The 25,448-nt window shown below is 35.4% G+C and overlaps 1 protein-coding gene across 1 annotated transcript in view; it reads right to left on the reverse strand.

Moving 5' to 3' along the window:
* Window positions 1-24,545, reverse strand: part of LOC128211872 (probable ATP-dependent RNA helicase DDX56) — a 44,945-nt gene extending 20,400 nt beyond the window's left edge. The window contains exons 1-13 of the mRNA XM_052916983.1: window positions 24,386-24,545; window positions 21,127-21,288; window positions 18,448-18,528; window positions 17,774-17,847; window positions 16,577-16,747; window positions 16,045-16,135; window positions 14,882-14,946; window positions 14,612-14,716; window positions 11,987-12,058; window positions 6,242-6,355; window positions 5,578-5,697; window positions 4,304-4,404; window positions 1,885-1,958 (exon numbers count right to left, since the gene is read on the reverse strand). Of these exons, the coding sequence (XP_052772943.1) occupies window positions 1,885-1,958; window positions 4,304-4,404; window positions 5,578-5,697; window positions 6,242-6,355; window positions 11,987-12,058; window positions 14,612-14,716; window positions 14,882-14,946; window positions 16,045-16,135; window positions 16,577-16,747; window positions 17,774-17,847; window positions 18,448-18,528; window positions 21,127-21,288; window positions 24,386-24,454 (1,299 nt within the window). The 5' untranslated portion in view covers window positions 24,455-24,545. The remainder of the gene's footprint in view (window positions 1-1,884; window positions 1,959-4,303; window positions 4,405-5,577; window positions 5,698-6,241; window positions 6,356-11,986; window positions 12,059-14,611; window positions 14,717-14,881; window positions 14,947-16,044; window positions 16,136-16,576; window positions 16,748-17,773; window positions 17,848-18,447; window positions 18,529-21,126; window positions 21,289-24,385) is intronic.
* Window positions 24,546-25,448: the final 903 nt, after the last annotated feature.

Genomic DNA, 25,448 nt, shown 5'->3' on the forward strand with positions numbered 1-25,448 from the left:
TAGTAAAATTGGTACTCGAGTACTCGGACAATCTTTCGATCGAGTACTCGGGTACTCGATTAGTCGGAAAAAATGAATTCATTTTTTAGAAAGACAAGATAGTTTATGCATGTATCGTTCATGACGCATATTGTGCGTTGGTCGTATTATTGGACATTTTCATCTTTAAATTAGACTTTCATTATGTACTTTAACAGAAAATTAAATAAAAGGAAAACAAATGCTGTTTCATGCTTTTAATTTTGTCTTTTTCATTTCACTTTAATGATTTTATATAAGAATGCACTGCAAATTAGCTACAATAAAGTTGGAAAGTTAAACCCGGATTTTATTCGAGCGTCTAGATAGTCGAGATTTATAATGAACATCAATCAGAATTACTAATAGCATACATAAAAATAATGAACGAAATACTTTGTACAGTATTATTGTTGTTTACCTCATTAATATTCATAATTCTTAATTTAAGATATCAACCAATCAATTGTGATAAAAATTGCAAAAATATTCAAAATACGCCCATTAAGAAATAAATGCTCATAATGGTCGCTACTGGTTCGCTCGTTAGCGTCCATTGTTTGGTGAAAGGTCTCTAATTGGTAAACAATAGAATTGTGTAGGTGAAAGTTCCGCTATCAAAACTTCGCTAATTGACATCAGTGCTAACTGGAAATAGCGGCCCTTTGTTGACAGTTTGCAACTCTCAACTAATTTATTAGGGTCAATTGTGTACACAGATTAGAGGGACCTTAAATTGTCTTCTTGGCAACTAACCAGATCTGTTACTTCGTCTGTAAATCGTGTATTTTGTGATTTCTATATATATTTTTTACTCGAGTAGTGATTTGGTACTCGAGTACTCGGACGTTTGATCGAGTACTCGGGTACTCATTGCCATCCCTAACATCTATATATGGCAGATGTTATTTAAACCCATAAAAAGTAATGTATGGTATCTTTTAAAGGCGCACTATAAAGGTTGATGCAAATATATTTTTTAATTTAATGCATTATCATGTTAAACATATTTGGTTTTAATGATAAAAAGAAGAAAAAAAGGATATGATTTAGGTACTTTTTTTCTTAGCCGTTATAAATTTTTGTTTTTTTAATTAATAGTGGCCACAAATTCCACAATTAAAAAAGTGCCAAAACAAAGCTATTTTTTTTTCCATCTGTATCTAACTAATTTTTTTTGTTTTATCACTAACGTGATAATGCATTAAAATAAAAAAAGTTGTTTGCATCAAATCTATATTGTGTGCCTTTAAAAACTTATTCCATAATATATATTACATTATTTAGTGTCAAAAAATGAATGCAATGAATATTTCTCTTTACATAATACGAGTACATTAAATTTCAAAATTTCTTCATGCGCACACAAACACACACACAAATGGTTATTTTTTATAGTTATTTACCAGATATCAAAGAAACATCTAAATGGTTTATAATTGATATTTAAATACAAAGTCGTGTCAAAATTTAGCCAAATAACTCGTACCAGATATCACCATTGGTTGTTAGTCCTAGCACTGTGTGAGATTTTATTTGGACATTTACAATGAAACAGGCTCAAGAGAGTAAAACTAAATTTCCTTAAACTAATGGTATGAACATGTGTCATGCACACCTGCTGAAACGATTTAAGACACTATTTAAATAAAACATCCAGTAGTCAAGAATAAGGCACTTACAGGGTAAAAAATGAAAAATACCTGATTTGTTGATGTTTTCATAAACCGCATGGAATCGTTTCAGCAAGTGAACATGACATACAATCCAACCATTGTAAACTTACTGCTTGAAACATCATACCAAAAGTATGAAACAAGCACATATCTGAAAATGGCGTTAAAACCCCCATCAAGTCGGGATTACCTTTGCTCGGTACTTGAAGCCCTCAATCTCCTCCATCTTGAACTGGTACGGCTTGAATACGGCAGACTCATGGCCTGAAATTGAAATAATGAACTTGCCATACAATCTTGGGTCAATATTCTAATGTCCCATATGTAAATAAAAACGCAATCCCATGAAAGGTCTCCATAAAATCTTCTCATATACTAAGTTTGGTCACCTTTTGTCAAACCTAACTCAGATTATTCTATACAATAGTTGAGTTTGACGCCGCCCTTATGTCGGCCTGCCAAACCATGGGCGTACAACATTCTAATAACCAGGTATCACTTTGGTTAAATATATTAAAAAATGTGCCTGTCAAAAGCAATAAAAAAAAGAAGAAAAAAAGTCAATCTATGGCCATAATTTGTATTTAAGGTTAGTTAAGAGTTATTGAACCTAAATGTGTGATGACCTTGCACAACTGTATGAAGTATTAAGTCAATTGAGTGAAGAGTAAAGAAGTTTTAGTGAAAATACGGAATTGCCCTCTTTTAACCAGATAATATGCGCCCGAAATTTAAAATCTTAGTCAATCAGGCGCCATCATATGCATTTGTTGGATGAAATGGTGTAATGTAACCTATTTTTAATATGGTCATCAATATTTGTGTTAAGTATAAATTCAATCGAATGAAGGGTATAGCAGTTATAAGTAAAAATCCCAACTTTAACCTGTCACATGCCTTAAAACTTTAACCTAAGTTCCTAAGACAATCAGGGGTCAAAATTTGTATTTAGGATAATATGCAGTTATGGAATCTCATTTTAATAGTCCTGAACAACTGTGTGAAGTATTAAGTGAATTGAATGAAGGGTATTGGAATAAGAAGTAAAAATGCCAAAGCCGACGCCAGGGCGAGTAGTAAAACCTTATTACTTTGATAGTCAAGCTAAAATGGTATATCACGTTTCTCTGAGAAAATTTCACTCACTTTGAAGTGTAACACTTGTTAATTTTTCAAGAAATCCATGTTGCATCAGGCCAAAAGACAGCAAAGTTCTTGTCCAGCAGGTAATAAAGAATTAAGAATAAAACCAGAAAAAGCAGGAAATATCTAATATTTAATCTGAGATATTTATGAAAACAATTCTCTCTGAGTGCAGGTATTGGACTAAATTTAAAGTATAACAACTATTAATTGTCTGCATTGCTCAGCAATATAGAGAAGGCATCCTGGACCACATCCTGGTACTTACATTTTTGTTATAACATACCTTTAAACACACTTCTTACAAAAATGTATTTTTTCACTTCAAATTTTGCAATTGCTTAATACTGAGATTTGTTTATGTGTGTGGGGTGAAATTCTGCAGATTTCCTAAAAGAATGCTATAAATATGATCTCACAAGATTTGTGAGCTTTTATAGTAATTAACTCATCTAAATTAGGAGGAATTTAGTGTTAATGTATTGTGGTCAAAGGGAGACAAATCTTATAAAATTAAAGTACATTATTAACATAACTTAAAGTGCACACAACAATGTGTTAACCGCAGATGAATTCATCACTTGTGGGAGGAAAACTGAAAGGTGAAAGCTAAATATATGCTATAAACAGGATATATTTCATCATTCAAAGCATTGAGGGGGACATTTAATCCTTTGTGGTTATAGATTTGTATTTATAGAACTGATCTGGGTTGGTATTCGTTATGCAACTTAAAGTAATTCAATGGTCATACATCATTGATTTCATTCACTCCAATAGTCAGTTATTAATACCAAGTAATCCGATTAGCTACATCTTTCTTAGATTCAATTAATATGGACCACAGGGTTCTCAAAAAGATTCGGTTGAACCGTCTAAAAAAGTAATCGACCAGTTACTACTTATTTTACTTAAAGTTCACATATTTTTCTTTTTGCTATACCAGCCCACAATATCTGGTCTGCGTTGGTAAAGTTTAAAGTACAATTGAAAATTCAATATAGATATAAAAATGAAGAGAGACAGACCGGTGATTAGCATAAGGCAGCCGTAAATTTGTAAAAAAACACTCCATTAACAACTATCATCATCTTCTTAGCAGGATGGTTTTTTTTTTATTGCACACACCAGCTGCCATTAAAGGTTGCTTTCAATTTAGAAAAAAAAAATCACTGAAATTATGCAGTCTAAAAAAAACTTGATTAAAGATTCATTGTTATTTAATAAAGAAAACATAAATTTAATGACTTTTATAATCGGCATGACGTAAGTAAAGAAATACATGCACTCGGCGTGTCGTGATTTTACATTATTCTATTTTTGAAAACAGCAAATCAACAAACTTCGGCAAACCTTAAAATTTCATGCCAACGAAAATATATGACGTCAAATATTTTGACAAACAGCATCTCAGCCTCACCCATAGTTTTATATTACACATTTCGCACCAATGTTTTCATCCCTACCTTCATGCCCGGCCAGTTCTGCTTCGACATTTTCCAACAATGGCATCTCCTTAATGGAAACAAACGATAGTGCAGTCCCCTTGTTTTCTCCCCTTGCCGTCCTGTGAATGAGAATGGTAAAAGTTTTTTTTTCATTTTACTGTCTTTGCGAAGTGTTATAACAACATTATATAAGTTTCAACCTATTTATTTAAACAACAATTGTGAGACAAATAATGGCAACATAACATTAATATTAATAATGACAACATAATATTAATACTGGCACAATGCTACGTGAGAGTGTGGTCTATTGTGTGGGGAAAACCAGATTACCCAGGGGAAACCCACTTGTCCGGCTTGGTGATCACTAACCAAACTCACATACGCCCAGGCTGGGAATTGAACTCAGGACCTCTAGGTGCAAAGCGAGTGCGCTTAAACCTAACATCATTATATTAATCATTCTCGTTGGCACAATGTTACGCGGGACTGTAATCTAATGCCTAGGGGGAAACCAGTCGACGAAATGGTCAATATTTATGTTAAGGTCCCATTTCAAGATTGAAATATCATCAACTCATAAGTAAACAATTTTTGACAATGTTGTCATAGCTTGTTTTATTGAAAAAGCCATTATTTTAATTATGTTATACTAAGTAAAGGGAAGCAATTGCAACATGCTTAACATAAATCTTTAAACCCCGATTTTTCTTGTCATATCTGTGCAGTTTTCAAACCTGCTTGAAACACCTTACCCTAAGCCTGAGACAAGTAAAAATTGCTGCAGACAAGTATGAATTTTAACATGTCTGCTCAATTTTGCAAGTTTAGAAATATGATAGGAAATAAAGAAAACTGAAAATCGAATGAAAAAAAACATCAACATTCACTGACGATCATTTGCGTTCGGATAGCCTTTTCTTTTTATAATTGATATCAGTTTCTCAAGCAAACAACTCTTTTTGTTTCTACTAGCGTAATCAGTCAATTTGTATATATTTTATAAGTAACTGTATGACCTTCACATTGAAAACGTTAACATACATCCATAATTATAAGATTACGTATTAATGTTCAGTCTACGATATGTAGAAGGGGTTTAGCCCGTTGCATAAATAAACAAATAAGCTACATTGCTAGAGTTGATTCTGGCAAGCTAAAAAGCTTCAGGCAAGTATGTTTTGAAAGCAGCTTTCCAAACTGGCAAGTTCTGCAAAAACATTATTCGAAAGACTATGTGAAATTCTTTATGTTGTAATTTTCTTATTTCAGATAACAACCAAAATACCTACCGCCCGACTCTGTGAATGTACGCCTGTACGGTGGTTGGGAAGTCGAAGTTGATCACGTTAGACACATTCTGGAAGTCCAGGCCCCTTGACACGCCAAACTCCTGATCCTTCTTACGCCCACTGAAATGAGGATTTGGTTGAGATTTTAAGCCCAAAATCACTTTATAAGAGTAAACGTTTGCTCAGTTATGACTCACGTACTCAAAGAAAGTAAAAGCAATTGTTTCAAAGAGTTTAACATTTAATTTGTTAAACAATGAACTATGTTAAATAACATGTTTAATGTGATTCAAATGAAGTAAATTGACCATACATTAAGACATAGCTGACGAAAGGGTCTAGGCTATTTATGGCACTGAATGGCCGCTGAGTGTTGGATGAAATACATGAATACATGAATTCCATCGAACGATTTTGGACCTTCAGACATAATTATTACAAATTACAAAAAAAATGAAATAATTATGTATTTTTAATTTGTTTTAATTTCAACTAAAGTTCTCCGCCTCATTTTCTTGACAATTTATGACAATTACTTTACTCATGTTTCCATTACAACCATGACTTTTGTCCAGACTAATTTGGATAACTTCTTTGATAAATCTAGAGGGATAGGATCATGTGGCATTGTCTACATATTGGTTCGGAATGAGAATCCACTCACCGTTTCTGTGTGTTATCTTGCTGTGGTTTATTTCTGGGGTCTTGTAGGAGGTTCTCGTCACTGGCAATAATGTAATCATACAGGCCGTTGTTAAACTGGCTCACAATGTGGCACCTGGAAAAAACAACAACATCAAAATCTCAAAATGTCTATAAAAAAATTGTGCATTTATGCGAGGTTTACACATCGTGTGTCTTTTTGTTTCTAAGGATGCAGCGGTATCCATGCATTCGAAATGCTCCAGAACACATCACGAATGTTATTGCGCATGGTGTTATTAATCTTCCTAGCAAAATGAGCAGGCCTCTGTCTCAATAAAGATCTTGAAGCTTAAGATCATAAATTCCAAGTCAAAACCCTGTATTAGGAGAAAACTGTGTTTCAATAAAAATATCATAAAGACATTTATCATATAGATTCTGCCTGTAACTGTCCACCGGTACTCTTAAGAAGTGTAAGGTTTACTAAGAGTGGTCCATAAGGTCGCAAAATTTCAAACCATATGTAGGTATTTATTTTTGCTTTTCTAAACTAAAAAGTATGCATTGACAATGAGCCAACGTTACCACAGTCTCTTTTGAATGTAAACTAAATCATTTTTTTTTCTGATGAACTAGTTAATATAAATATTTCAGCTTCTCTGTTCAGACAGCCAAAAGCTGTTATAAATCACTCTCCAAATTGGTTTTCTGGGTAAAAAAAAGTACCTTGTCCATTTTGAGATGCTTCGAGTATTTAGTACCCCTGGTGGGGATCAAACTCACAGCCATTTGGGTGATAACAGGACACCTACTCGTCAATTGATAACCAGAGGCCATAATTTCGAACAGTCTCAAGTCTGAGTTCAGAATCTTCATTTCATTGCAACACTCCTTCTGGTTACATACTGATGATAAAATATGTTGAATTTTATTACTACTTGTAATTATAAAATTATAGTACATATTTATTTTTGTGAAACAAATGGAATGAAGATAAATATTTGTAACTTGATAAAAGTGCTTTTCTGTCTAGATCTGGACTTGAAACTGTTCATAGTTATGGCCTGTGAAACCAGGCCTTAATTTCTCGAAATGTCATTTATAACAGGATTAAGTTATGCTGACTATTTTTGTTTTGATATAATTTTTGAATATTTACATTCTTAAAAGTTTTTGGACTGAGAAAGAAATTTGTCACGTAAGCTTATTACATTTAAGAAGTTCGGGCCAGGCTATCAGATGACATCATAATCTAACTGGTATGTGCTTTATCTTTGCAAAAAATACAGAAATTATTGAAAAGCAAACAAACTGGTAATCAATATGTGGAACATGTTATTTTAAAGGATTATATATAGGAAGGGTTAAGTAGGTCAAGGTGAAACCACGTCAATCTTTCTTTCAATGCCAGGTACAGACCACAAAGAGGTAGTAGTAGGCGTATTGTGTGACGGTTGCGTGGGCCAATCAAACCACATAATTTTTTTTTTTGCAATTCCAGATACTTATACGTACATTCATATTGCCCACTTTTGAAAGAATGTTCACATACACCCATATCAAAACAGATCGATCTCTCAATATCCGGGTTTGTTCTATCACCATGCCTGCATTAAGATCTCTAAAAGGAAGGTGATTTGACGTTATCACGGATTCTAACCACCGATAAATGTCAACCCTGAGTTTGAGGGATTCACGCCCAAAACAGGGTTAAGGGACTTACACCCCTTTTGAAATGGTTTCCAAAGTCATAAACATTTATTTAGTCAAGGTACCTCCTACCCCTTGGGTCTTTTACGTGCTTGGTGTAAAGCACCGATACACGGGGTACAACTTTCCTGGGTTAAACCAGTACTGAGTACACCACTTTTCCAAGCACTACCCTTTAAATGCCAAGCACCAGGCAAGGGAGCTACTTGTACCAATTTTTAACATCTTTCGGTATGACGCGGCCAGGGATCAAACCCACGACCTCCCGCTCTGTAGGCGGATGCTTAACCACTGGGCCACGGAGACGGTAAATGATGCAAATGTCAAAGCGAAAAAAATATTCTTAACAACTGTACAAAATATTTTTCTATTATTTTTTTGAAAGCTGCACTTTCACAGATTTAACATTTTGACAACTTTTTAATTTTTTGTCTTGGAACAAGCCATTTTTTGCGAAAATGCATAAAAACCGGCTATATAAGACTGTTGACAAAAAATAAGACTGCAGATTTTTTATATTCAAGTTCAAAAATTGATGTTTAAGGCATTTTCCTTAAACCGATAGTAACAGTTTAAAGCTGAACTCTCACAGATTTACCATTTTTATTTTTTGTCTTGGAAAGAGCAAATCGTTGCGTAAATATCTGCAAACCAATGATATAATATTGCTGACAAAAGATCAGATCACAGATTTTCATATTTCCGTAACACTTACTACTTACTAAATAATGCATTTATGGAAAATATTAACTACTGATAACAAGAATGTAACTGTGAATCTAACAGCAGAACGTGCAAAAATATTAAGTGATTGGTGAATGCTGAAAGATTTACTGTGGTCTACTATAGTCTCATAAGGTAGAAATACTGTGTTTGATGCTCATTTCTTTAAAATTAAACTCGATATCCTTCATAAGAACCATTGTTTTTGACATTTATTCATCTTTTCGGGAAAATTAAAACAATATTAATAATTGTGGTGAACCTTATTTGGGAGAAAGAGTGTATCTTTAAAGCTGCATTCTCACAGATATACTATTTTTACAACTTTTTTTATTTTTTTTTTGTCTTGGAAAGAGCAATTTTTGGCCTAAATATCTGCAGACCAATGATATACCGTAAGATTGACAAAAAATCAGATCATAGATTTCCATATTACCGTTCGAAAATTAATGTTTTATGGCTTAAACCGTTACTAACGGTTCAAGAAAAATGCATAAAACATCATTTTAAAACTTAAATATAAAAATCTGCGATCTAAATTTTTGTCAGCAGTCTTATATAACTGATTCCCATGGATTTTCACAAAAATTGGCTTATTTTAAGACAAAAAATAAAAAAGTTGTCAATACGTTCAATCTGTGAGAGTGCAGCTTTAATTAATTAACATTTTCTTCTATGAATAAATAGATGAATCCTATGCCCCATTTAATCTTAGTCTTAAACCAGAGTTCCCACGTCACCCTGTAAAGTAACAGGCATTATCTTGGCAAAAAATGTCCTTACAATATTTTTTTTACTGAAAAGCATTTGACGCAAAACAAGTGTGGTTACGCCTGGAGATTTATGATTTCAAGCCTTACAATATTTAGGATAGAAGAACGTCAGAATGTGAATGTTATCTTCCTGCTGTGGTTTTGGGAACCAATAAAATCATTGTTATAGATTTTCACATTTTCAATGGTTCATGCTGGTCGAATAATTACGTGTGCATTAAGAAAATGAGTCACATTATGACGTAATAACATCACCTGTAAGTATATTATCATAACATAGACTTGGGAACAAAAATCCAGATAATGCAGCAGATAAGTATGACCAAATTTAATAACTTTTAATCTTGTGATAATGATAAAATATTGAATAGCAATCAGGGGCGCAGCTAGCCCTCTATTCATGTGGATTCATAATTGTGCTACGGGGGTCCAGGGGTATGCCGGAGAATGGACAGTTTTAGGATCATGTAGTCAAGTACGCATGATGCAACTTTAGCTAATTTAAATTTTTTTTTGTCAGAATCATGTGGATTCAGCCACGTACTTGCGTATAGGCAGTTACACACCTGGCAATGATATAAATTTATCGTTTGCTACAGATAAAGGAAAAACTTAGCGTCACTTAATTAACATTTTTAAATATATGCCACATTCAGTTGTGATTCACTCTTTTTTAGCCCATTGCATGCCTAAAGTGTCCCCAAGACCCCTCGCTGAAATGGTTTAGTCCTTTCATCTGCCAGATCAGTCACAACCATGACATTATGTCAATGAACATAATATTATTTTTCTCATCCTTAGTCCTTTCTGTAGCTCTTCTTTCAAAACATATTGAATTATTTCATGTTACAGACAATACCAAGTTAATAAACTTTTATTTAGCATGTTAATCCTGCCAAGAGACAAATCTGGATTTATTCCTTTGAGGGCTGTTCTTAAATTTGAAGCAAACTGGAGTGTCAATACTAACAACAAATAATTGGAGACAACAAGATACACAAGAGCACCACAAGGGGCATAACTTAACATGTATTTAAGCAAGAGTTATTGAGCTTGCTATACTAATGCATATTGTCACTGGTTACATGAGTTCTAGGACAAAAAAATAATATGAAAAACTAGAGGCACCACAATGCCACAAAACCAGGTTTTTAATATGGGTATCAGTGGCAGCCTTTATCTTTACTTTAAAAAAAAAATGTAATTGAAAAATACTATTTTATGTGTTTATTTTCCATCAACTCGAGATGTTGGGTGGAAACCATCTTTCTATTTTTAGTAACAGTGACAATCCCAAGCTAGCACTCCACATACGCTACCAACACAAACTTTTATTACTATCCATCAATTCTTACTTAAGTTATTGGGTGGAAACCATTATATATTTTTAGTAACAGTAACCTTGACCTGGACCCCCCCCCCCCTTTAGAATCCCAAGCTAATTTTTCACATAAGCTACCTAGGCACCAACTTTTATTACTATCCATCAATTCTAACTTAAGTTATTGGGCAGAAACCCATGTTTGAGGACCACCATTCCGTCCACCCACTGACATCCCCATTCTGCTAACCTGGTTTTTGCTGAAAACCTTGTTAAAAATGGGAAATGCATATTACACATCAACACATCTATAGCTGCTTGAAGGTCAATTGAAGTGATAATGAGTATTGTTTAAATAATAATACGGAAATGGTTAATTTCTTACAACTTTCAAGCAAATCCATTTAAGATATTAATCAGTGTACAATTTTTTATTACCTTTTTTGAAAGCTGGCCTTGGTTTTTCTGGTGACCATGACCTTCAATATGTTGATTTAAATATCAATAAGTGTCTAAAGGTCATGAGTCTAATGACTAACCTCCCAACAAAGTTTGAAGACCGAACGTCCTAATGTTCTGTTCATCTTGATTGGCCAAGGTTTTTGTGTTCAAGGTCATTGTGACCTTTACTTTTGACCTGCTGACCTTCATATCAATAGGATTCATCTGCAGGTAATGGTCAAACTCCCTATCAACTTTGAGGACCTTAGGCCTAAACATACCCAATTGGACAAGCTTTTGTGTTCAATGGCTCGCAAATCTTTTAACCTTTAATCTATTGAAATCAAAATCATCTGCTAGTCATAGTCAACCTTACTACCAAGTTTGAGGAAAAAAGACCAGACACTGAAGTCATCAATCTGACAAATTTTTTGGCGTCCAAAAGAATATATCCAATGCGTTTTTTTGAAAGCCAAGGTGAATATTTTTGCCTGAAGACATCGCCAATATTTTTGCCAAAAGATAACAAAGGATTGGCTAAACCTTAAGGATTTTATTTAAACAAGCTTTAAAGCATAAACAGACTATGTAGCTTGTCAAATCCTCACTACATGTCATGTTGAAGATTTAAATTATGCACGGGTTTAGACTTGTATTTGCGGTTATTCCCGAAATGATCACGCAGCGAATTGAATGCTTAACCACAATATCAATGTAGATGAATAATTTTTGCAAACTTTTGAAAATGGTGTCGCAAGTTTTAAACCATTGCCAAACATAACATTAATTTTATTACCTTGAATTTACAGGCAACTCAGAGTTGAGAACACAGGCTGGAATCCCGAACTGCTCAAGAAACAGGCGTAACCTGAAACAGGTTACGTAGGTCACCATTATACATTTTTCAACATCCATTACTACTTCAATAACAGTCACACTGTAATGGTAGATATTTCTCTGCTATAAACAGTTTTTCAATATCATGAATAACTGTATAATAAATTATGATTTCAAAATATCATTAACATTATTTCTTACATCAGCACAAAGGGAATTTAAATATTAAAGGTGAAAGGGAGGTAACTCAATACGCAAATGTGGCAAATACATTTAAAATAATAATAATAGCTTTTTAATAATTGATTACCCTGAGGAAACTCATTTGCCTCGCAAGGTGACCACAAACCAAACTCAGATGTCCTAGGACCATAATCATTAACTTTCTGAGTCTGAGTATTTAAATTTTAGACTCAGGAAAGCGATTTTTTAATATTTCTGAAAATCTTTTATAAAATTGTCTGCAACAAAAGATGAATATATAATTGCAACACAAGTTATTTATGACAGATCCTGCAAATGTTTCAATTGTTGCTTAATTCTCATATACAATATAATTGAACTGTGCAGTTTTGAGTTCCATACTTGGACTCAAGAGAATAATGAATATGGGCCCTGAGTGAGAAGAGAGCATGCCAAAGCCAAATTAAAATATTATTGTGGTTATTGTGAGGTTACATGCTGACATTATTAACAGGCTAGGTAGGCCAGGAAAATATTTTAAATTGGATTTTAAAAAGCGACAATTTTCCAGTCTTGACCGATTTTGACCTTGCTAAATCGATTTCAGTAACAAACAAGAGCCGTCGTAAGACAGCGCGCTCGACTACGCCGCTTTGACTTAGAATACAATAACGATGTAATAATACCAAGTTTGGTCTCTTTATGTCAAACCTAACTAAAATTATTTGATACATAAGGTGACTTTGATGCTGCCCTCCCACCAGCCCGCCCAAACAATGACGCAAGTCATTCAAATAACTTGATTTCCCATTATGAAAATGTGGTTAAGAATATACAAATATGCCTTTCAAAGGAAATTAAAAAAACAAAACAAAAAAAAAACAACATTCAAGGGCCATAACTTGTATTTAGGCTTAAAACGGAGTTATGTTTCTTGTTGTAAGATGGTCGTATATAATTTTAAATTTTATTAAGTGCATTCAATGAACGGTATAGAAGTTTTTTTTATTAAAATCCCAACTTGCCCTTAACTTTTACTTGCCTAAAAATTTAACCTAAGTCAATCAGGGGCCATAACTTGTATTAAGGGTATGGAGTTATGTAACCTCATTGGGTGATGGTCCTGAACAATTGTGTGAAGTATTAAGTCAATAGAATGAAGGGTATAGAAGTTATTAAACAATATCACAACCTGCCCTAAAACTTTAACCTAAGTTCCATAGTCAATCAGGGGCCATAATTTGTATAAAAGATAATATGGAGTTATCTAACCTCATTATGTGATGGCTCAGAACATCTGTGTGAAGTATTAAGTCAATTGAATGAATGGTATTGGAGTTTTAAGTGAAAATCCCAACTTGCCCTAAAACTTTAACCTGCCCTCAAACTTTAACCTAAGTCAATCAGGGGCCATAACTTAGTATTTAGGATAATATGGAGTTATGTAACCTCATTGTGGGATGGTCCTGAACAACTGTGTGAAGTATTAAGTTAATTGAACAAAGGATATAGAAGTTATTGATAAAAATTCCAACTTGCCCTAAAACTTTAACCCAAGTTCCATAGTCAATCAGGGGCCATAATCTGTGTAAAAAATAATATGGAGTTATCTAACCTCATCATGTGATGGCCCTGAACAACTGTGTGAAGTATTAAGTCAATTGAATGTAGGGTATTGGACTTATAAGTGAAAATCCCAACTTGCCCTAAAACTTTAACCGGACGCCGACGCCAACGCCGACGCTGGGGCGAGTAGTATAGCCCACCTATTCTTCGAATAGTCGAGCTAAAAATGGCTTCAAAATCGGTGTGAAATTTATTCATTTTTTTTTTCAATTTCACCTAAGTCAGTAAAAAATGTAGAAATTGTAATACACAAAATGGTGTTTGTCACTCACCCATCCCTCAAAAACCTGGTGACATCCTTGAGAGTGATATGCGCGATAACAGTCTGTGTTAATTGATTTCACTGTTATTATAACATTAAAGAGATGTCGAATTTTCCATCTTTTTCTTGTGTGAACAATTGTCACACAGTTGCTACTAAGAGCCATTATCATTAACAACTGGTAAAGGGCATGTGCACATTGAAATTTTGACTTTTAGAAGCCCTGATTCTGACATTAATCTTGCAAAGAAGGAAAAAAAAAGGAGAAAAAAACTGCATCACTTTGTACAAACAATTTTGCTAAATAAAATCATAGAATATTATATATTTTTTTTTTTTTTTTAATAAAATATAAAAAAATATGGTTGGTTGGGTAAACATAGTAACAACATTATTTTTATTTGGCATTACAACTGTGGTAACCGAATAACCCACAATTTAGGCCAGTAATGACCATTCAGCGACTTGGTGCATCTCATTAGGCTTGGTGCAAACAATACAGCTCCAACTTACTTGTAACACCTGTCAACATTGTTCACAAACAGGATAGTTTTCCCTCGTACCAGTCGAAGCTTTAACAACGCGTATACCAAGGCAAATTTGTCTTCCTCTGCACATCTGTAGTCAAAAGAATGCTGCCATGTAATAAGATAGTTCTTATTAATTTAAAACATCATTTTTTGAAAATGTTTTAGTAGATTTAAATTACTTTTGTTTACAGTTGTCTATTGGAAATAAACAAAATTATTTAAGAAATTCTTGAAAAAAAACAACAAAACTTACTTTATGTGATACTGAGTAAGCTGGGATGTCTGTGGAAGATTAGTTTCATTTAACTTCAGTATCACCTGAAACAAAAACACCAGTATACAAAAATTGTCTCCAAACATGATAAATTACTAAATGGTTTATTTTATAACAATGGTCAAATGAATAAAAAATCCCTAGTCCTATAACCTTTTTTGGAAACAAAGATTGACAAAAAATGATTTTCTTACTGCAAATAAATATGTTTCAATGCTTCCTGATGTCAAACAATTGTTTGTGTAAAAGAAATCCTTCCGATGAATCAATCAGTTACACAGACAAAGGGAGAGTAATGCAACATCCATAAGTGTCAATGTAATTTCATTCCCTGCTTGGACCAATTTTTTTAACAAATATAAAAAGATTTAGGCAAGCCTAGTTCTCCACTGTGAAAAAATGCTATCATTTGAAAACCCTTCCATAAATGGATGTGTTAGTGAGTGGTTATGAAAATAAGACCCTAAAGGGTAACCTTACACTTCATAATTGATGTCCTTGACATGATCGCTACTTGATAGTTGTGAACACTTGTGCAAAGTAATTTTGAAATTCTTCCACCAGATGAAGAGTCATGGAGCTGTCACCAAAAATCTGACCTTTGACCCGTAAGTTTGACCTTGACATTGAAGATATCTGGTTGGAACATGCATTCTGCAAGTTGACTTCATGTGTTTAAAATCTGTGCATAGCGAATTTAAAAAAAATTTCATCGCTTGAGGAGTTTAGGAGTGAAATAGGGGACAGACAGACGGACAAAGTAGCAACTATATACTTCCTATCATGAGCATAAAAACTTTACCGAAGTACATGAATGTACATTTATATAAGGCACTGACTTTATTTTGTCATTTTCACTTGTCACGGATGCGCAAATAAGTATAAGAGTGAAATGCTGGTCACTAAGTACGTCCATGCTAAAACATGATAGGAAGTGGAATCCAATTCTGCGCTGATGTTTATGTCCACAGGGTTATGTCTACTGTGTTATGTACATAGTGTAATGCCCACAGTGTTATGTTGACTGTGTTATGTACATGGTTGATATTGCCATAGTGTTATATCCATGGTTTTATGCCGATGGTGTTACCATGGTGTTTTTTATATATGGGTACAAGTATACATGTTCCTTCCTTGCTTACAGCATTGTGTAGCACCATCTTCTTGAGAGCCTTAACATCATCCCCTAGTGTTGCAGACATCAGGAATGCCTGGTATATCTTTGGCATGTGACTGAAATAAACCAACACACTGTTATACGCATATGCATGTTATTTGCACAGAATAAATACTGGCAAGTTTTGTTTACATTTCTTGTCTGAAAATAGAACACAATGAATTTGTATGTGGTACAAAAAATATGAAGTAATGATTGAAATAAGATGTGAAATGACGGTGTATATTTTTAATAAAACCATTACATACAATAGTGAAAAAACTGCACAAGCAAAAGTTAATGTTTGCCAATGAGATAACATGACAATTATCAAGGCCAGAGTTATGGACCATGCTATACATAGGCTTGTTTTAACCTTTAACATGACTGGGTTTCCTAATTTGACATGGATCTCTTTTGTATGATTTTTGTGTGTGGGTAAACTTTAACACTTAACTTAATGAAACACAGACAAGACAATAAGACCATTAACCACTCCATGATAGTTTACCACTTACTTTAGTATAGCTTTCACGTTATCTTCATATCCGAATGAAAAAACCAGGTCAGCCTCGTCAATGACGATCATCTCTAGTGATTCGCTGACATCAAGGTTCCCTGCTTGTATATGGGCCAACAGGCGAGACGGGGTACCAACTACGATATCTGGTTTCTCTGACAACATTGGCCTAAAAGGGAAATGGGATTTTGTAAGACTGTGTATACTAATTGTAATGGTATCATACAATTGAGTATATATAGGTGTTGCATTAAATAAATGATAAAACAATTTACATGTATATATATCATGGATTAAACTTGATTTGAATATCAAGAACTTTGGAACTTGAAAATAAATCTTGAATAATATCAGAAATATATTTTTGAGGTTTGTAAAATCAAAGTAGAGAGTCTTACAACAGTGCTCCAGTCAGAATTTGAAAAGGGCAGGGTGCTAGGTCAGAAAGGGCAGGGTGCTAGGTCAGAAAGGGCAGGGTGCTAGGTCAGAAAGGGCAGTGTGCTAGGTCAGAAAGGGCAGGGTGCTAGGTGAGAAAGGGCAGGGTGCTAGGTCAGAAAGGGCAGTGTGCTAGGTCAGAAAGGGCAGGGTGCTAGGTCAGAAAGGGCAGGGTGCTAGGTGAGAAAGGGCAGTGTGCTAGGTCAGAAAGGGCAGGGTGCTAGGTCAGAAAGGGCAGGGTGCTAGGTGAGAAAGGGCAGGGTGCTAGGTCAGAAAGGGCAGGGTGCTAGGTCAGAAAGGGCAGGGTGCTAGGTCAGAAAGGGCAGGGTGCTAGGTCAGAAAGGGCACTTTTGATGCACTTTGAATGAGCCTTAATGGGGCATTTGCAAGTGCCAATGTTCAATTCTTATTGTTTATGTGTTGTAACTACATTTTATACTTTCAATACTAATAGTTTGTAATTAGTACCTATTAAAACTGTTATCTTTACTTTAATTTCAAAATTATTTATTCATTATTTTCATATTTATTTCTGATAATTGACTCTGTCAAATAAAATGGCTCAGCGGGGTGAACCAAAAAGGCAACAAGGTGTTGGAAAAGGGCAGCTGGGTGCTCCAACCTGCTATTTAGGCATAGCTGGAGCACTGTTACATCCTTATTTCTATCTAGGAAACCAATTTGAGCATAGTTCTATAAGTTTTCAACTTTTGTTGCAATCAAGTTAAAAGTTATAAAAATAGTTATGAGAACTTCCAACCTCTGTGATGGCAAGGGCACCTGAGGAGAAACATCGACACACTTCACCTCCCGGGAACAGCATGATGTCAGCTCCTGTACATATACAAATTTCCATTATAGATGTTCCAAATTTTAATGCTTGAAAGATGCGAAGGCAGAGTTATTCAGGTCGGGATGGCTCAGAGGAAGAGTGTCTGCCTCCTGACCAAGAATTCCTAGGTTCGATCTCCAGTCACATGGACTCTCAGTGAATTTGATCCAGGAAGCAGACTCGTGAGTGTTAGCTTTCTACACAATCAAGCTAAAGAAAATTGGAATGAACTAATCAAATATGTGTTTAAACCATGTTTATTAATGTACCTAATATGTTCAGCTGATACGAATCAACTGAGTTTGCTAACGGACCGACGAATACCCCCACACACAATAGTCGTTTTCAGACTGATATGCACCATTGTCAACAACAAAATAGCCCCAATAAACTAGGTAACAAAAAATTAAAATACCCTAGTCTAAAATTCCCGGAACTTAATATTGCAATGGAATACAGTTGTTTTTTAGTTATATTAACTTACTTGTTATTATAACATATCAAAGGAATGTTAAGCGTACAAGTAAATAAAGATAAATTTCTTAGTACACGGTCCAATGATGGACATGTACCGGTTATTACAAAGACCCAAAACTTCATACCTGTATATTTCTGTAGGCCTGACTACATAGCTCCTTTGTTGGGGTCATAATTACTGCCTTAACACACTGCTCTGTTGCTGTCTACAAACAATAAGCAACCAAACAGCTAAAAAATATCTAAAACAATCTCAGCATTTTATGATGCTGTATAAACAATAGCATGAAATGAAAATAAACATATTTATAATATTAAGAAACTTTTTATTTTTAAAACCATTTATCATATCTTAAAGAAAAAGATGAATAATTAATAAGTAAATTCTGAAACTCCTGTGTGTTACATTTTCATAGGCTGAAAGATTGAACTGAAATTCATATGAGGAGCATTTAATCAAGCAAAAGCTGCACTCTCACAGATTGACCGTTTTGACAGCTTTTTCATTTTGTCTTGGAACGAGCCAATTTTTGCATAAAGTCTGGAAACCAGTGATACTGTATAAGACTGATAATAAAAAATCTGATAAATAAAAATAAAATGACCATATTTCCAAATGACTAAAGCATTACTAACACTCAAAGAAAAATGAGTTTATCGGTATAAAACATCAAATTTCAAATGTAAATATGAAAAATTGCGATCTGATACTTTATTAGAAGTTTTATATCACTGGTTTCCTGACATTCACAGAAAAATTGGCTCATTTCAAGACAAAAACAAGAGCTGTCACAGTATGTGACGAATGCCCCCGAATGTGACATTGACCTATGAACAAGGTCAGTACATGAAAAGTTGATCTTGCCTTTATGTGTCAAATACATATGGCAAGTTATTTTAAATTGCCTCTGAACATAAAAAAATACCACCCATACTTGACAACCTACACTGTTATGTCCTTATATTCAGAATTCCCTTGTGAATAAACACTTAGAGGTAGGGACATGGGTCTTGCACACGACACGTCGTCTTCGTATGTGGAACACATGTAGCAAGTGATTTTAAAATCTGTCCATACAAGGGAAAGTAACAGCCCTGATACGACAACCTAAACACTATGTCCTTATATGCAGCACTCCATTGTGAATAAACACTAAGTGTGACCTTGACCTTTGAGGTAGGGACATGGGTCTTGCACGTGACACGTCGTCTTGGTATGTGGAACACATGTGGCAAGTTATTTTAAAATCTGTCCATACAAGGGAAAGTTACAGCCCGGACACGACAACCTATACTCTATGTCCTTATATGCAGCATTCCATTGTGAATAAACACTATGTGTGACCTTGACCTTTGAGGCAGGGACACGAGTCTTGCACGCGACACGTTGTCTTGGTATGTAGAACACATGTGGCAAGTTATTTTAAAATCTGTCCATACAAGAGAAAGTTAAAGCCCGGACACGACAACTTATACTCTATGTCCTTATATGCAGCATTCCATTTTGAATAAACACCTAAGTGTGACCTTGACCTTTGAGGTAGGGACACGGGTCTTGCACGCGACACGTCGTCTTGGTATGTGGAACACATGTGGCAAGTTATTTTAAAATCTGTCCATACAAGAGAAAGTTACAGCCCAGACACGACAACTTATACTATATGTCCTTATATGCAGCACTCCATTGTGAATAAACACTAAGTGTGACCTTGACCTTTGAGGCAGGGACAAGGGTCTTGCACGCGACAGGTCGTCTTGGTATATGGAACACATGTGGCAAGTTATTTTAAAATCTGTCCATACAAGGGAAAGTTACAGCCCGGACACAGCAACCTATACTCTATGTTCTTATATGCAGCATTCCATTGTAAGTAAACACTAAGTGTGACCTTGACCTTTGAAGTAGGGACACGGGTCTTGCAGGCGACACGTCGTCTTGCTATGTGGAACACATGTGGCAAGTTATTTTAAAATCTGTTCATACAAGAGAAAGTTACAGCCCGGACATGACATCCTATACTCTATGTCCTTATATGCAGCACTCCATTGTGAATAAACACCTAAGTGTGACCTTGACCTTAGAGGTAGGGACACGGGTCTTGCACGCGACACGTCGTCTTGGTATGTGGAACACATGTGGCATGTTATTTTAAAATCTGTCCATACAAGAGAAAGTTACAGCCCGGACACGACAACCTATACTCTATGTCCTTATATGCAGCACTCCATTGTGAATAAAGACTAAGTGTGACCTTGACCTTTGAGGTAGCGACACGGGTCTTGCATGCGACACGTCGTCTTGGTATGTGGAACACATGTGGCAAGTTATTTTAAAATCTGTCCATACAAGGGAAAGTTAAAGCCCGGACACGACAACTTATACTCTATGTCATTATATGAAGCACTCCATTGTAAATAAACACTAAGTGTGACCTTGACCTTTGAGGTAGGGACACGGGTCTTGCACGCGACACGTCGTCTTGGTATGTGGAACACATGTGGCAAGTTATTTTAAAATCTGTCCATACAAGGGAAAGTTACAGCCCGGACACGACAACCTATACTCTATGTCCTTATATGCAGCACTCCATTTTGAATAAACACCTAAGTGTGACCTTGACCTTTGAGGTAGGGACACGGGTCTTGCACGCGACACGTCGTCTTGGTATGTGGAACACATGTGGCAAGTTATTTTAAAATCTGTCCATACAAGGGAAAGTTATAGAGCCGGACGGACGGACGGACGGACGGACGGACGGTGCGATTTTAATATGCCCACCTTCGGGGGCATAAAAAGAACAAACCTGTTTAGAGATGAGGACTTTCTGTATAACTGGTATGGCAAATGCCCCGGTCTTCCCTGACCCTGTCCTAGCCTGGGACAGTATGTCCTTCCCCTCCAGTGCCAGAGGTATGGCTCTCTCCTGTATTGGAGTTGGACTCGACCAGCCCAGCATGGATATGGCCTGAAAATATTAATACAACACTTTTACAACAATTTTTCAGTTCTAGCACCCAGGGTTTTTTAAATCTCAAACGTCAAAATTACTCTTAAATCCAAAAAAAAACCCACAAAAACTATCGTTGAAACTCATTTTTGCCTATGCAATTCATGTTTTTCAATAAAGAAGAAAAAGTTGCAAAATACACCCAAAATGCATCGATTCTGACTAGAAATTGTTGGCATTGTCTTGAGGGAGTCCACCCAAACCGCCTACCAGTGCTTTTAACCAAATAAATTACTGTTCTGAGGAAGAGGAGTAAGTAAAAGGTGACATGGATTTTCCATATCCAGTTGGCAGCAAAGCAGTCACATCTCTGTTTTCCAACAATGCCGTAATAATATTTACTTGTTTGTTCTTAAGTTCATAGTTAAACTTTTACCTAACCGAATTGTACAATATTTTAACAGTATCAGCAATCGCAATGATAATGAAATAACAAGTTATCCACAAAAGGGCCCGGGGTGGTCAAAGCAGGAGCCGTGAACGGTTTCCATGGCAAATGGTGTAATGTTGTCAGTGTAATGTATTTAACAGACCCAAAACGGGAGGGTTTTATATAGCTTTATTACATTCATACTCATACGCACATGATCTTGAATCCAATCAATAACTGAACTATCAACATACATGCAACTGTTAGCCAGAGGCGGGCCTATCATACAAAAAGATTGGCGACTACAAATGGCCCCACTACAAATGGCCAAGTGGTACCGAGTGATTAAAGAAGCAGCCGCCAAAAAACACTGGAGAGTATTCGCTTCACATGCCAAAATTGTTTGATGCTGGTACCTGCATCAATTGTTTTCATCTTGGTGATCACACTGAACATTATTTATTTGTTCATGTTCCTTTAAGATTTCTTAGAATCGGAATAATGCAAGAAATATATTGAATGGATAATATTTAAAAAGTGCAGTGTGCTACGTGTTCGAAGATAATTTCTCCAAGAGCCAAAGGGTACAAAAGAACACCATTGGTGATGAAGAAATGATCTGGTGATGACATTGAAGTGATGACATTGAAGATGTTTTTGATATTTTGACTCCATCCACATCCGAACCGCTTCGATCAGTATTTCTGTGACATGATATATGTGATATGCATTTTTTTGTATGTAGGTTTTAATTGAGAGTTATCTTATAACTATATAAAACATCAGTCAAATTATTCTTATAGCTGGAGTATATATGGACTCCTTAAAAAGAAAGAGTTCAGATAGCATGCAAATTTTTCTTGTACATCGTTATATTGTCGATGCTACTGCAGCTGCTGCTGCATGATGATGTAGATGATGATGATGATGATAACAGGATGATGATAACATGATGATGATTATGACGGTGATGATTATGACGGTGATGATTATGATGGTGATGATGATGATTATGAGAATGATGATGGCTTTACTGTGAGAATAATATTTATTATTTATCCTCTAAAATTAATGTAATTAGACAAATTAGGTATCACCCTTATTTTGAACACAGGTTGTGTTGCTCTGCTCAATTCATAGAAAAGCGAGGATAACTGTTACTGCGCGTTTGAGGGTTATCTATCATTGACGGATGGGTACAAATTTATTCGATAAAAATCAACATGTATACAAAATGGTGGGCTGCAACAATCCAGAGTATATTTATGTTAATATAACGACTCTAACAACAAATTTAATCCAGATAAGATCACTGTCAGGTACATTTGTAACAATTATATCATTATTATTTAACATCGATGCATAATAATACTATATATTCTTTCACCCAGCGTTAAATGGTAGAGAGTTGTAGCGTTACAGGGATACACATGAAATGTCAAAATAATAAAAAAGTATCCCTGATCACTCATTATTGTAGCTAGTGTAAACCTGTGCTTGTGAACACTACAGTTGTATAGAATGTATTTACAATTCTATGTCATGTTTAAAACTGTATATTTATTGATTCAGTGACATGTAAATATGCTTACCTTGGTAGCCTTAGTTAATCTATTTTCTGTTCCCCACAACCCAAAAAAATAGCTTGACCTTATTGAATGTTCCTTTAATGCACCAGTCAATTGTAAACCCCCCCCCCCAGTCCATATAAACAGCCGCTTCAGAGATCCCATCAAAGTATATTTAGCACAAAGATAACGCGCACCTGTTTCGATTAAACTCCACTAATAAAATGCGCATTTAAAATCAGGTAGTCATCTTCAGTTAAGGGCATCAATATTTGATAAAAATGTGAACACATATAAATAAGGTTTTTTAAAAGCTTTAATAAAGCAAATATATTTATATATATATATATAAACTAATCAGGAAAACAGTCGAAAAAAAATCAACCTTATGAATAATGTATCAAGAATATCGATGTCCCAACAGGGGAGGTCACTGCGTAGGATAAATATACTAATAGTGGCTAACCCAATATGGCAGTGAAAAGTTGACAGAAGCCGATCAGCGTCAGTTTTTCATGGAACACTTACGTTATAAATAAAAGGTATTAACCAGTATATCATTTATGTGTCCCTTTTATGTTTTCTTTTAACAATTCAGTGTCGTTGAAATATAATAGTCTAATATTTTATTTTACACTGATATAAATAAATCGACTTGTGGCATTATAGGGAACACAATAAATATCCAAATGTTAAAAAAACATTCCCTAAACGCGCATTATTGTGGCTACCCCACCCTCCCCCCCCCCCCCCCCCCCCACCCGGTCCAGGGAATAGCAGGGACTTTTGACTTTAGGTACAGCCAACCCCAACTGAAATCCCCGCCCTGCGGATACGAACTGATGGTAAAATCCCCGCCAAATACCCCCACACCCCAGGGACCCTAGGTAAGGCTCATTCCCCACTATATTTAAAGCGAAGCTAAACCACCGCATTCAACTGGCACTGCTGGGCCACCTGAAAGGTAAAAACACGGCCCATTCCCCCGGCTATCCCAGGTATATACCCCCGGACCTGGGGGGCCTTGGATACAATTGACTGGTGCATTAATCAAGAATCTTATTTATAACTGGAATGTAGTTTTGTATATTTCACTAAAAAAGTTAGTTTTTCTTACCTTTAATAGTCTGTCATCTAAACCCATTTCATGAAACTCAAGTAATTTACTATCTTCTTCGTCAGACATTTTTTTAAGATTTATTAAATTCAGCAAAAACTGCCAAAACAATAAATAAATATTAAATATTTCCCCAACGTGTGTTTGTTTTTACCGGAAGTGTCAACTATTGCCCCAAAGATATAAAAAGAAAAAGAAAATGGTCATTTATGTCGTATAGGTTACAGACCACTCACTACAGTATCGCAAATTCGATGCAACGATACTACTCCTTCCAAATTTAATACTTGAAGTGATTGTGCAATCGTGGCATATGTAATAGCATCGATTTACAAAGTGTACTTGATGAAAATAAATGTAATTATGCACAAGACAGGAGACTGTAAAGACAGACGAAACGTTGGTTTCGTCGGGCAAAGACGTCTGGCTCTAGTACGGCCGGGATGGATACACGAAGATAAAACGCTAGGCTTAACGTACATGTAGGGAAGTTCACAATAACCATATGTAAATGGTACGTTTTCAGAAGACCATAATGGCCCCAAGCTGTTCTGGAAATACATATAGTCAAAGCGAAATGACAAGTATTTATCTGTGAAAATGATTTCCGCACATTTTGCGATGCGCAACAGAAAGCTGACATCCTTCATGATCAGAGTTCATCATGGAAGACCTTTCACACCGTATATCTCTACCACCAGTCCCAGTATTTCCATAAAACCCATCACCATCACGGTACCAGGCGTTAAGAAATTTCTACTGAACCTGAAACAACACATAGCCGACTCATGGGCGTCTTCTGAAACTATAGCGGTTGACGCCAGTTCTTACGAAACTCCTTCAACTCCTTCCGCTTGACAAATGCTAAATACCCACTGACAGGAAGTATGCTCGCGTCTCTTAAATGTTATAGCCTGATATTTCCTCAACACCTCCAAACTACCGTACGATATCACTGACTTCTATATACTCTTTAAGGCCATGTCGACATTTGGTACCAATAAAAAATCCTACTCCCAGAGTTCATGTTATTTATTACATTGAAAATAAAATTATCTTATTT

The sequence above is a fragment of the Mya arenaria genome, chromosome 12 (assembly GCF_026914265.1).
Source record: "Mya arenaria isolate MELC-2E11 chromosome 12, ASM2691426v1".
Taxonomy (NCBI): Eukaryota; Metazoa; Mollusca; class Bivalvia; order Myida; family Myidae; genus Mya; species Mya arenaria.